The sequence below is a fragment of the Electrona antarctica genome (genome assembly GCF_951216825.1).
Source record: "Electrona antarctica genome assembly, chromosome: 3".
Taxonomy (NCBI): Eukaryota; Metazoa; Chordata; class Actinopteri; order Myctophiformes; family Myctophidae; genus Electrona; species Electrona antarctica.
In genome coordinates this window covers 15,382,263-15,396,668 of record NC_136808.1, presented here as the reverse complement: position 1 = coordinate 15,396,668, position 14,406 = coordinate 15,382,263, and the positions used below count along the sequence as shown (strand labels likewise).

Genomic DNA, 14,406 nt, shown 5'->3' with positions numbered 1-14,406 from the left:
TGACATAACATGAAAAAGTTTGAGAAGAGGGGGGGCCCATGGGGTCCTTGAGTTTGGGGTGTTCTAATGTTTTTTTTTGTGGCTTTCGCCTTTATTTTATATTTTTTATGGAGGGACAGACAGTAGGCTGACAGGAAATGGGGTGAGAGATGGGGGCATGACATGCAGTAAAGGCCGTCGGGATCGGGAGTCGAGCCCGCGGCACACTGCCAGACTGGATTACCAGCCAAGGTGCCTGGACCGCTGAGCCAAGGCCCAGGCCAGTTGAGGGTGTTCTAGCCTATGGTCCAGTGCGTTAGAGAGTTCACACTCATGGAACTGGGGGCCCTATAGCGGCTATAGGGGGGTCCTTGGCCCCACTTTGAGGACCACATACTGGATTTACATCCTGCAATATCACGCACATGGCATATTTTGTGTCTCCAATCCCACATTTAACAAGAACCTGCCAAGGGTGAGCCAGGACACTAGCAGGACAGTGAGGACACTGCCAAAGACACCAAGAGCTGCCATCCGGCAAAGTACAACAAGGGGTAAGTATTGAGTAGCCTAATGTAAATGTATTGCTTCTAATGAAAGACTATGTACACTACAGTAGTGACAATGAACCTAGATCATTAGTTGTTTTTAGGACTACATACTACATAGGCCAAAATATAGAGTGATTGTTCAGACTGTCTTGGCCAACAATCTTGGTGTTGTTTATACATTTGAATGCCAACATTCTAATTCCATCATAATCTGTATTTAACATTGACCATGTCAGTTGATAGGTGTTGCGAAGGCTTTCACTTAGAGTTCCATATATGGGATAACCCATAGTCCCATATATGGAGACAACAGCGATATCCAGCGCTGACATCAGATTAATGTAGAAACTCCAAAGATGGATATACACAGTGGTGACATCATCGTAACACTAGACTTGCACAGCATAAAAGGCGGCTCCCATGGCTTCTAAACCGGATTCCAGGCAACGCACGCGGTATCTCCAACAGGTCAACATATACGAATCAAGGTATCTGGCTTTACAACCCATATACCTTGAATGGCTTGTATTACCTTGGGTACGAGTCTTCTAGATGAGACAGAATAACTGGCTAATGGCTAAGAAACTCGTAGAGCATTGAAGTAGAGGTTTCCACATCCCGGTTAAGTTCGTATCGAACACCACTGTAGCGGGTCCTAACGAAATAATCAGCACTGGTTTGAGCTATTTTACAATAGGCCTATATTAGAAAACCAATAAACCATGAGGTCCAGTACCGAGGGGCCCCTCGAGTGCCTGAGGCTTCGAGGCCAATGTACTTACCGTAAATGTATACAGGTCAAATACACTAGAGGGCCAATACAGTAGCATCCTACCGGTATATAGCTGTCTGACTAAGAACTGACAAGTATATTTTTGAGTGGTGCAGCCACTCCAATGCACAACAATATGTGTCCCTGGCTGGCTGGCCGCCCCAGCACGGAAATAGCGTTATAGTGTTTGTTGACCACCAAGTGTCACTGTTGCGCAGCCTAACACACACACACACACACACACACACACACACACACACACACACACACACACACACACACACACACACACACACAGGCCAGGGAGGAGGGCTTGTACAGTAAGTACAGTACGTACAGCACAAGTACAGTACAGCACCACTCACTTCAGACGGGTCTGATTTTTACATGCAAATAATACAAATACTGTATGAATGATTGGCAATGATATGGTATATATACTTTGTCGTATGACAAATAACTAGCTAATAATAATAATAGCTGATCATCGACATCAACACAATTATTATTGTCTCCGCCTGGGCGAAGGCGTGGCTGCACTATGTATTCACCCTGTCCGTGCCCATGTTTGTGTGTTCGTCCGTCCATCCGTCCGTCCGACTGTGGGCAGCAGGACGATTTTTGCTAAACATCATTACTTCTACAGATTATGTCCAAACATCACGCAAATCTGCCAGATGTTTGAGGGGCGCTAGCCCCTCCTATATTCAGCTATTAGTGTAGATGTCCGTTTTACACAAACATTAAATTCCCATTGACAATGAATGGAGAATTTACGTCATATGTGGACGAGCAAATCGGTATTTTTATCCAACACAAACAATAAATTCCCATTGACAATGAATTTTACGTCATAGTGTCTGAGCAAATAGGTATAGTGACTATTTCACGTCATGATGATGTACGACGATAAGACCGCCCCTCACTTCACACGGGTGTGATTTTTCATATTCCATCATATTTGGCTAAGACTGACTTCCAAAGTGTTCAGGAGGTGAATGCAGTCAGATTGCAGTGAAACTTTGCATGCGCATTCCCCCTAGGCCAAGTATAAAATGCCACCCTACATTTTTTAAATCGGTCTCATGGTGGCACAGTGGCACAGTGGCACTATAACAGGCTAATTCAGGTTTTATCTATAACTGGACCGATCTGTGTGAAACTTTGCATACACACTCCCTAGAGGCCAAGGAAAAACTGATACCCTGCATCAGCCTCAGCACCACCAGGAGGCCAAGTTTTGCAAAACACATCTCTATAGTCATGTGATCAAGACGGATCTGCATCTGTCCAATTTTTCATATCCCATCCTGATTGGCTAAGATTAGTCCATGATTAGTCCATCCTTGGTCTTACTGGCGTTGAGCCGCAGGTAGTTCACCTCACTCCACCTCACAAAGTCCCTTATATCTCGTCATATCATGCTCACTTGTGTTGTCATTTGTGATGCTGCTGACGATGACAGTTATTATCTGAGAACCTCTGGAGGTAGGTGCCCACACTGCCCAGGTGGCATCACTCTGAATTGTAGTGGAAGTCATAGATATAGGCAGTGAACAGGAAAGGTGACAGCAGTCCCCTCGGGAGTACCCATGTTGCACTGCACACCAGCCCACAAGAGCCTTATGTGCTGTGGTCTATCTGTGAGGTAGTGAGTGACCCAAGCCACCATGCCATGGTCCACCTGCATCGCTGCAAGTTTCTCCGCCAGCAGATGTGACTCAATGGTGTTGAAGGCACTTCTTTCAACTGATAGGTGAAACTCAGTGAAACAGACTTTGTTCCATCATGTAAATGTAAAAACCTCATGGGTAACAGATTCAGGTATAGTAAGTGCCTCGCTAAGCACGAACAGCTCTTAAAAAGTGGCTGTTGGAAAGTTGTAATAGATCTCCAGTAGATGGTGCTATATGCTCAAATTTAGTGTGTGTGTGTGTGTGTGTGTGTGTGTGTGTGTGTGTGTGTGTGTGTGTGTGTGTGTGTGTGTGTGTGTGTGTGTGTGTGTGTGTGTGTGTGTGTGTGTGTGTGTGTGTGTGTGTGTGTGTGTGTGTGTGTGTGTGTGTGTGTGACTATGTTTTTATTCTTGCCATGCATTAGCTCTTTTGTCTTCCTATATACAGGTTTAATGTTTGTTTTTAGTTCAATGTTTGTTTTAAAAACGCCATTGACAAATTTTAAATCATCTTGTCCCTAATACAAACATTAAATGCCATTAACAATAAAGAGAATGTAATGTTTGTTTTGTCACAGTTTGTTTTACATAACCATTACATCACCTAATCATGAGTTAGACATTAATATATTATCGCCCCTCACTTCACACAGTTGTGATTTTTTTCTAGTATATAGGCCAAAATGAATCATGCACACAAGCATTGTTTGGCTGAATCACATATTGTTTGCTCCCTTCGCCCACAAAGTTTCAACAGTTGTCAGTTAAGCACAACCACCTCCCTTTTGGTGTAGGTTGGTCCTACACTGGTTTGACACTACTGGTGGCCTGCATGCATCATCCATATTGTGCCCTATTTTTCCTCACCAGGTGTTACTGTTGGTTGTGATGGTTATGGACTTTAAACATTTACATTATGCCTTTAGGGATTTCCCCCCAGGCATTCCAATATGGCTGTGGGTCCTCCATCTTTGTGAAGTAGATTGGTTGGCTTTAGTGGTTTTACCACTGGGACCACATGCCAGAGCTCTTGGATCATGTGAAACTTGACCTCACCACTCTTTTTATCACAGCAGAGTTCCCCTGCCAGCAGGGGAAACAAAACAACTTGAGAACATATATTTTCTTATTCTCCAACCCTTAACAGAAACTAGATCCGCCTGCTCAATGAACCATGGCTTCAAGTGCAGGCCTGTAGTAGACATTGAAGTGCATGTCTGAAATTCAATGAATCAAATTCTAAAATATCATGGTGGACGGAGTTGTTTTTTCTTGACATGTAATGCATGTTTCTTTGGTAGTATGCAGTCTATGCACACCTCTATTCCAAAGGTTCAAGTTAACATCTCATATTCTCAAATGCACAGACAATATACTTTTCTCTCTCTATCTATCTCTATTAGCAGTCACAGATTTGTTATATAAAATATAGAATTAATTGTAAAACTTGATCTACTACTGTTTGTTGTGTGGTTAGGATCTAGATCTGTACTCCAACCTGCTGGCTGTAAGGTCTAACAGAAGAGGGCACTGTCCCATCAGTAATGATGATGCTGCTCTCTTAGTCTTGTTTCTCCCAAGACAGCTCAGCTTGATTGTGCCGATTTGTTTAAAGATTTACACCTGGTTAGAACAACTAAAACGTGACAAGTTGGTTGGTTGAGGAGAATAGGAAGTTCATATGGTAAAGTGTGAAAAAACAACTGCTGAAGTAGGCTAGAACAGTATAAAAACAGAACTGTCTCGTTTTCCAAATTTGCTTCCTAAAATTTAGAAACGTGACACTTTAAATGATGATTTAGAATCTGTTTAGAAATAAATTGCATATGTTGCATCATATGGTTATGTAAGAATTACCATGCTATATAGCCTGCAACCTTGTCTCTCATATTTAATATATATTCATATATTCATATTTCATATATATAATTTGGAATTATCAAACTGTCCTCAATTTAAATTATGCTAAAGAAAATGTTGACTCTGCATTCCAAATGGTGTTGAATAAAACGATAATAAACAGGATACGGTATGTTATACTATATTAGTCAAATACCAGTGCCATTGTGATTTTGTTGTATTTTTGTTTTGCTTTAAGAGAAACCTGTTTCAGTCAGTGCATTCCTGCAAAATCTTTGAGGGTCTGTGTAAACACAAACATTGAAGACAAAAGTGTGTAAACACAAACATTGAAGACAAAAGTGAGGAAGCAAATTATTTTTGTTTTGCAGGAAGGCTGGAAAGACTTGTGGGGTGTTTTATCCTTGCTGTCAAGTTGGCTCTGAAATTCAGGTCAGTGAAAGTATACATTGTATGAAAGCAGTAGCAGTAGTCTGTCTTCTGAGCAAACATGCATAGCTTTACTGTATGGTGTTCTAACATTTCCAGGTATCATCTGCATTTAGCAGTGTGCTTTACTATTAAATGGGCAATGTGCATGTTCACCTAAGGAGTGAGATGTAAAATGTCATCTTGCCGCACCCCCTACCACATTGTCCCACTCCCATTAACACACAGAAGGCATATTGCACCAATGTGCAATGCCTATTTAATTTGAGAATACGGACCCTCTGGCGTTCTTCATGCCTTGCACTTTAAACAATGACTTACAGAACAGTACATTATGTAGCCAAACATTGCCTAAAGCATACGTGCTTCAGACAACCTGTTCTCAAGTAAGCTCTAAACCACAGTATTATTATTGACCTACTATCCCAGAAGCCCATGGTTCAGGTTCTGACTTATGTAACAGTTGTTGTAGTAGCTATAGGTTACATTTATTATCCTGAGATCCAATATTGTTTATTCAGAACTTGAGACCTTATAGTTACTGTACATGTTATTTTCAATTGTATGTTGGCCTAAAAGAAAGTAGCCTAGATATTATTTAAAAAAAATCACACCTGTGTAAAGTGAGGGACGCTCTTATCATCGTACATCATCATCTCATTCCGGCCAATTTGCGTCCTCACCTTCGTCTTCAATGTTACGCAAAACACTCAAAATTGTCCATTCATTGTCAATGGCATTTAATGTTTGTGTTAGGACAAAGTTTGTGTTTACACACACTAAAAGCTGGACATAGAAGGGGCTAGCAGTGCCCCTCAAAAATATGTATAACTAGAAAAAGTGCCCTTCTGGGCACAGGTCTCCACCAGGAGGATAGGACTGTGTGAGATGTTTGGCAAACTTTTTAGGATTAATATAAACATGTTTTTGAGGCATTTTGTTCCAAAAAGGTGTTTTGCAAAAATCAACCTGTTGGTGGCGCTATAACAGGCCAATGTGAAAAGGGTGGGATATATTCCTCAGCCTAGTAAGAAAATGTGTGAAAGATTTCACGTAAATTGCATGCTGCGTTCATGATTTGAGGCTTTTGTTGAAAACGGGGCAATCTTGCAAACTGTGAAAGCCAATTATAGCCAATTAGGATGGAATCTGAAAGATCGGACAGATCCGACTTGAGCACATGACCATAGAGATACTGTGTAACGATTTGTGAGATTTTTGGACAGAATCTGGAGGAGTAATATCAAAACATGTGTTTTACAAAAGTGGGCCTCCTGGTGGCGCTATAAAAGGCAGATGCGGAAAATGCAGGTCAACGGTTTGTCCTTGGCCTCTAGGGAGTGTGCATGCAACGTTTCACGCAGATCGGTGCAGTTTTAGGTAAAAAAGGTGAAAAGCTGCCTCATGGTGGCGCTATAACAGGTTGTTCTGGAAAATGTGGGGCAGAGGTTCATCGTTGGCATCCAGGGAGTGTGTGTGCAAAGTTTGGCATCGACCGGGTTAACGGTGCCGGAGATTAGCTGTACACAGACGGACGGAAGGACACACACACGGACGGACGGACACACACACGGACGGAGTGCAAAACATACTCTCTCCCCATGCCTTCGGCCTGGTGGAGACAATAATGCACCCTACTTCCTTTATTGTGCACTGTGTAAGGTTGTTGTTTTTCCCTTGCAAGTTACATAGTTTTTTTTTCCTAGGTCTATTGTGCCTCTTTTGTTTGCTATAGATGTTGATGGATGTTTGTTATTATAGTAGAATAAGGTTGACTATTCAACCACCAACTGAACAGTAGGCTAATTTTTTTTTTAAAGGAAAAAAAGAGCAGCAAACATGAGGTAGTCTGTTCAATAAAGGCCCAATTTTCTTCTTGAGAAACATGTGCTTGTAATGGTAGTGGGTGTGCAGGAAAGGAGGAGTTTAAAGGATGGGAGGGTATAGATTGTGGACAGAGCCGTAGTAGGTTAGGGTAGATTGTGATAACGACAGATGTCTAGAAAACAGTGAGGGGCACTCCTCAGTTAAGCAGTCACAGATTGCACCTCGGAGAACGGGGCGGAATCTGTGCAGCTGTCCAGTCGCCAAGGTTTACTTTTATTATCAGTTCCAGCTGAAGCTTTCAAGGAGTACAACAGATCTTCAAATCAGTTTGTGAACGGATCGAAGCCACAAACACAGGTTAGTCTAATCTATTTTCTATAGATGTAGCAATTCTCAAAAAAAGAAAGGTGTAATGAAGAAATATTGTGACAATTATGTAGGAGACAGGGCAGCGTCACCATTGTTTTGTATCCGTTGTATGAAGCTAAAGCTTATTCTTCCGCTGGCAGCTATTTTCTTTTTGCTTTTTTTTTATTTATTTCTTCTTCTTTAAATTGGCATGGCTATCGCGTCTACTCAGCGATAATTGCTACTATAGGTATATGCCTACTTAATTGGCTAATTGGTTTCTCATAAAATAATGATCAAGCTATAGCACAGTTTTATGTGTTATAAAACAGTAGAACTGCTATATATTTTCAAATGGCCGTGGAAAAAGGGTTAAGGGTAGCAGATGAAAGGACGGAGTGGGGTACGTGCCTTGAGATGTGGGGGTGGAGTCTTATAGCAGTTAATCATGTGTGTGTAGGCTAGTCATCAATATATTGTGCCTTGACTTTAAAGGTATGGCTATAGCTCGATGAAGTGACGATGTGGATAATGACGAGATATCTAATTTCTAAGTTCACAATTCCCACTATTATTCGGTGCATGTACGTGTACGTGCTTCAAATGTGTTTTCTTTTTCGCGCACCTTCAAACATTGTGCGCAAAGCATGCATTTACTCAGTGTTGTTGATTTTTTCTTTATTGGGCCATTCGTTCCTAAATATGCAACACCAATAACGAGACTTGACAAATTCTGAGAATCACAGATTTGATTTGTCCTATAGTCCACATGCACGTTCATAATAATAATAATTTGAAAGGGTCGTTAGATCGATGCCATATTTCATGCCCGGTTATGTACGAATGGTAAATGTTCACAATCCTAATGTTTTGAGACAAAACCACCTTCACGTCAATCAAATAATTGGTGACCAGGCACTGCGCTGTTGAGTCATTAGTTATTATGTGAAGGAGACATGGCTGGTCATTGTTTTCATGTGTTGAGTAGACATTTTCATCTTGGTCAAGACGACCACTGCGTGCGTAATGATGCGGCCTAGCATAGCGCGTGGCGCATCCCGTTTTGATTGCTCCATTGCAGTACTATGGACAGCTCCATGCTCATGTCCCTTTACCGCAGTTGTTTTATGAACCTGCAACTGGTCTCTTGTGTAGTCACTGACTATAGCCTGTGAGTCTGACAATGTTATTATCCATATCTTAATTTCAAACTTCAAACTATTCAGTATAAGCCAAACAATTTGACAGGTATATGGCCAGAACTAAATTTGAATTGTAGCCTCAATAAACGTCCATGCTCCTTCTACTGTATATGCAAATGCATATGCTGTTTGTTCATATTAAAACCGGTTGGTTGAGCGTTCCATTCCCTGTGTCAACTCTGCCATTTGTCTGAATCCCCAATCTCTCACTTGGAGGTGAACTTCCAGTTCCCTCTTTTCTAACCAAAAGGAAGTTACATTCTTTGGTAATCATTGGCGCTTCCTCTTCATCACAGCATTGCTGTACAATGGATTCTTAGAACTGCATGGCATATCCTACATACAGATAAGCATAGACTGTGCATACAAGATTTAATATTTACACTTTGTGAAGGTGACTGCATAGTATAGCTAATCCGTACTTGCTCTGCATCCTAAATCCATAGGTTTTGCCTTGCTAATTGCTATGCACTTCCCGCACTCTCTGGCAGTCTAGAAGAGTAGTCTACCAGGCAGAATAAATGCATGTCTTAAAAAGGCCCACACTAGAATAGGGGCTGGCTTGACCCAAGATTCCATAATGGAACCCTGTTGAGTCCTCAGATCTCAGAAAGGTTCCCATGTAGTGGTCATTTGTCTTCTAGCCAAACTGTCCTTGGCAGGGAGAAGAAGTCTCTGAATTGGAATGCCCTCCTTTCCCCTTTACAATAAAAACCCTTTTCTTGCAACTGAGTTGGCTGCACAGCTCACCTAAGTTGCAGAAAAGCTTTTTGTATTTTACAACCATGGGCCTGTAGGCAAGAAACTATAAGATAAAAAATAAAATAACAGAAATAAACTTGCAAAATTATTATGCAGTATAATATACAGTAGGCTACATTGGTTAGACAAATTCTACAAATGGACGTGTTTTGAGGACTGGAACTACGCAAACACTTTAAATTTGATTGCATACAAGAGAGACAGAAAGAACAGGAGAGGATATTTTGCATGGGATCATGGGTTGAAGGTTTAGCTAATAGCCTGTGGTCTATTAGCTAAAACCTTATCCCATGTGACATTTGCTTTTCAGGTGGCTTTTACAGCCTGGGCGCACCCAAAAGCAAAACACTTATTTGAAGTGTTCCTTCACATGTTCCCTCACATGTTTTAAAGTAAATAGCTCACTCACTGTTATTTACAGTGTCATTTATTTTGCATTTTAGTTCTTAAAACCCGTTAAACGGTAAAGTTGAAACTGCTGATCCAATGTTAACTGACATTTTCCTCTTGTTCCTATAGGAGCAACCATGGGAGCCAAACTGAGTAAGAAGAAGAAGGGATATGATGTAAGTGACCCCAAAGAGAAGAGAGATGAGATCACTGCAGCGGCTGTCGGTGCAGTGGAGTCCATTCAAGCCAAGATTGAGAGCGCTGCACCAGCCCCAGTGGCTGAGGTGACAGCTAAGGCAGCCACGGCGATATCAGCAGCGGTAGAGGAGACTGTAGGTTCAGCAGTAGCAGCAGTAACGGAAGCTGTGGAGTCAGTCGTGGGAACCTCGGAAGAGTCAGCACCTACAGCTCCAACAGAACAAGCTCCAGCCGCAGAGGAACCTGCTGCAGCCACAGAGGAACCTGCTGCAGAGGAGCCAGCTGCCGCTGCAGAGGAGCCAGCTGCCGCTGCGGAGGAGCCTGCTGCAGCCGCAGAGGAGCCAGCTGCAGCCGCAGAGGAGCCTGCTGCAGCCGCAGAGGAGCCTGCTGCAGCCGCAGAGGAGCCAGCTGCTGAGGAGCCAGCTGCAGTCGCAGAGGAGCCTGCTGCAGCTGCAGAGGAGCCAGCTGCAGCCGCAGAGGAGCCTGCTGCAGCTGCAGAGGAGCCAGCTGCCGCTGCCGAGGAGCCAGCTACCGCTGCCGAGGAGCCAGCTGTCGCTGCCGAGGAGCCAGCTGTCGCTGCCGAGGAGCCAGCTGTCGCTGCCGAGGAGCCAGCTGTCGCTGCCGAGGAGCCAGCTGTCGCTGCCGAGGAGCCAGCTGTCGCTGCCGAGGAGCCTGCTGCAGCGGCAGAGGAGCCTGTTGCAGCGGCAGAGGAGCCTGTTGCAGCGGCAGAGGAGCCAGCCGCAGCTGTAGAGGAGCCAGCCGCAGCTGTAGAGGAGCCAGCCGCAGCTGTAGAGGAGCCAGCCGCAGCTGTAGAGGAGCCAGCCGCAGCTGTAGAGGAGCCAGCCGCAGCGGCAGAGGAGCCAGCCGTAGAGGAGCCAGCCGCAGCCGTAGAGGAGCCAGCCACACCAGTTGCAGTCACAGAGGAACCAGTTGCAGTCACAGAGGAGGCAGCTGCAGTCACAGAGGAGGCAGCTGCAGTCACAGAGGAGGCAGCTGCAGTCACAGAGGAGGCAGCTCCAGTTCCAGAGGAACCAGCTCTACCAGAACCCCCAGTGGACGAGTCCCCAGTTGTAACAGAAGAGCCTGCTGCTCCAATACCAGAAGAACCTGCAGAGGCTGTGCCTGAGCCTGAACCTGTTGCTACACCAGAACAGGTCCAAGTAGAGGAGCCTGTCCATGCACCGGAACCTGTTTCAGAACCCGAGATCGCTATCACTACACCCACAGAACCTGAGCCAGAGCCCATCCCAGAGACTGTTATTGACACTGTGGAGGAAGCAGTGGTGCCAGAAACTGCAGCCTCCCCAGAACCTGAGGCAACAGCTGAGCCCGAAACACCTGTGGAGACACAGGCTGATGCGGAGACACCGGTCCCAGTGGCAGATCCAGAACCAGTAGCAGAGCAGTCTGCAGCAGCAGAAGAAGAAACGGTCATGGCAGAGGCAGACGCAGAGCCTGTCCCTGAGATTGTTGTCTCAGAATCAGCCCCTGATGTTGAGGCTACTGATGAGGCTGAGGTGGTGGCGGAGGCCGCTGCTGTTGCTGAAGAACCTGCTGCAGTCACCCCAGAGCCTGTTGTGGAAACCAAGATGGAAAATGGAGATATAGAGAGCCCTGCTGTAAACGGAGAGTGCACAGAGTCTGCTGCTACTGATGAGCCACAATCAGAGCAATGTGTCAATGGTATTGAAAAGCCAGAGGAGATTCCTGTCAAGGAGCTGAGTGACATTGAACTGAAAAAGGACTTGATCCTGAGTGGGGCGATTCAGGAAGCTCCCGATGCGGTTTCTGACATGGTGGAGGCAATCATCAGCCAAGCAGTTGACTCGGTCTGAAAAGATGGCATCTTTCAAAATAATGTGAATTCGAGTTTTATCCTCTGATGGTGCAAATAAACTACGCAACAATAACAACCACAGCTACACAGACTTTTTCAAATGTCTAAACCACCACGATGTTTCTTGTGGTAACTCAGGCAAAAAGGATTTTTATCTGGCTAACCAAAAATGAAATGCAACCACTCGAGAAGAGAGAGAATGAGTAGATAAGAGCGTTAATAAGTAAGTGTTGGAAGTAAGATGGAAGCACAGAGAGGGGGCTTGTGTTTTTGGAAAAAGAGACGATAGAGACGAAGCAAAATTGGACAGCACACTAAGAGGAAAATTACTGACCATTAACAATGGAAATAATGGATGGAATGAATAGTCTTGTCTTTGTGTGTGAGCCTGATGAATAATAAGAAATTGTTTATTTGAAATATTAGTATATAATCTAATTTAGACTTTCACATATCCTTTCTGTAACTATATATATATATATATATATATATATATATATATATATATATATATATATTAAAAAAATCTATGGATGAAATGCCTTTTATAATGATGCAATCTGAGAGGAATGTTCATTTTAACTTGATGGCTTGGAATAGAGAATAAAAAACTGTCAGCCTACCTCATCTTTCTCCTTCTCATGCATTCTGAACATCGCTTTTGTTAAGATCCACTGAGACAGGCACACCAAATGAATTAATAGATTATGTACCTTCACACTATTTAGCTGTATTTTACGGTATTATGTACCTTTATGATAGATCAAAATATAAACGATAAGCAGTGACAACAGTGTTTCAAGCGGTGAAATGTCCTTTTCCATTATTTTCCTAAAGGAGAAAAAATACCATATCATTTACTGTACAACAGTGGTTCTCAACCTTTTCAAGCCACGACCTCCCCTCCCCCTCCCCCCCAAAAAAACATATTTGAACTGGGGACCCCCGCCCTCCCTGATGAGCACCTGTTATTGTAGAAGTTGAGGCATTACGTTTTGTTTGACTCGGTCTGTTCCACAGATAAATATTGTGGAAATAGTAATATCTACAAGCTCAACGCCTCGCAGCGTGATATCTACAAGCTCACAGCGCTTGTAGATCGCTTGTATTTTCACTTTGACCAGTTTTTATAGTATAGTTTGCTATAGTTTTTTTTAAATTAAAACTTAAATTGTCACGTCACCTTCATCTGAGGACCAAAAAAATTAAAAAATAAAACAATAATAGTAATAATAATGAAGTGGGGATCCACAGGTTGAGAACCACTGAGGTAGAGAAAATAGAAGCTCTGTTTCAAACGCTGCGACATGCACCACCATTGCTGCCACACACCAGCTCTCATGGGACAGGGTTTGGTTGCATGTTCATATGTTCAAGGGCAATGTCCTTCAGGCCATGGGCCAAAATTGCTAAATATTTGGGTTGGTGGGACCTGGCTGGCTCTTGGATTTTGGTTGGACAAACATGGATGAAGCTCAGTGCATAATACAGAGTAGAGATCATTTCATTTCTATAGGTCATCTTCCCCCAGCCTTTTCACTATTACATCACCATACCTACCACTGAGGCTTCAACGCTCCCAACATTTCACAAGGGGACCTAGAGGGGGAAGGGCTGGAATTCTCGCAGGAGAGGCAGGGAAAAGGAGGGGATAATTTATAGGCTAGGGCAGGCTACTTTGTCAAACGGTCATGTCGCACGACAAAAATGCTGCATATTCAACTGAAGCACATCTTTCAGTTGAATATAGGCCTAAGTCATTGTTGTTTGTTGATAGTTCAACAAAGTGGCCTAGCTTGTAACTGAGTCTGAAGAGTGGGGGGCAGGGAGATACCAAGATGGGGATAAGAGGAGTGGGGGTTGGTGTTCTGATGCAACACAGAGCAGACATCTGTGACAAATGAAATCTCTCCTTTGGCGTCAACCATTTTTGAGCGGTGCCTAATCGCTCCATTACGTAGCAATGTGTGTATGTCCCTGGGTCTGTATGTCCGAGCACGAAAAGCTGCAACACGGTAACTCTGTCATTTCTCGACCGTTTCGGACGCAGGAAGGCTCGCCGGAACCGGGCCGCCCCCCTGGGCGCATTCCTGTGGGTCTGGATGTACCGGGAACCCCCACACGGTAACTCTGTCATTTCTCGACCGTTTCCGACGCAGGAAGGCTCGCCGGAACCGGGCCGCCCTCCTGGGCGCATTCCTGGGGGTCTGGATGTTCCGGGGACCCCCACACGGTAACTCTGTCATTTCTCGACGATTTCGGATGCGGGCGGCTTGACGGAACCGGACCGCCTCCTGGGGGGTCTGGATGTTGTGGGGACCCCCACACAGTACAGTTGCACCGCTCACTTCACACAGGTGTGATTTTAGATTACGTTTTGTTCTTCATGTTGGCATATCGGGCAAGAAAAACTAGTTTGAGTGCAGAGGATGGAAATTGGCATTGATAAACAGGTTTTGACACCTACGTGCTCCCTCCGTGTAGAATGTTGCCAAGCTTGCTGCTCACACGGCTATGTCAGAACAGACGGGCTATAAGGTCCCTCTCAGGAAGGCGTTAAAGCTGCATTAACATGGGGG

The 14,406-nt window shown here is 44.1% G+C and overlaps 1 protein-coding gene across 3 annotated transcripts; it reads left to right on the top strand.

The window, feature by feature from the left end:
- Window positions 1–150: 150 nt before the first annotated feature.
- Window positions 151–12,450, top strand: LOC306920703 (uncharacterized protein). 3 transcript variants are annotated; one of them, XM_079497535.1, is made up of 3 exons: window positions 151–533; window positions 5,206–5,266; window positions 9,922–12,450. In XM_079497535.1, the coding sequence occupies exon 3, from the start codon at window positions 9,930–9,932 to the stop codon at window positions 11,823–11,825; it is 1,896 nt and encodes a 631-aa protein (XP_079353661.1). In that variant the 5' UTR covers window positions 151–533; window positions 5,206–5,266; window positions 9,922–9,929; the 3' UTR covers window positions 11,826–12,450. The 3 variants fall into 3 exon arrangements, with proteins under 3 accessions (XP_079353661.1, XP_079353662.1, XP_079353660.1); XM_079497536.1 differs by lacking the exons at window positions 151–533; window positions 5,206–5,266 and adding an exon at window positions 7,235–7,447 and having other exon boundaries at window positions 9,922–10,856; window positions 10,914–12,450; XM_079497534.1 differs by lacking the exons at window positions 151–533; window positions 5,206–5,266 and adding an exon at window positions 7,235–7,447.
- The last annotated feature ends 1,956 nt before the right edge of the window (window positions 12,451–14,406 follow it).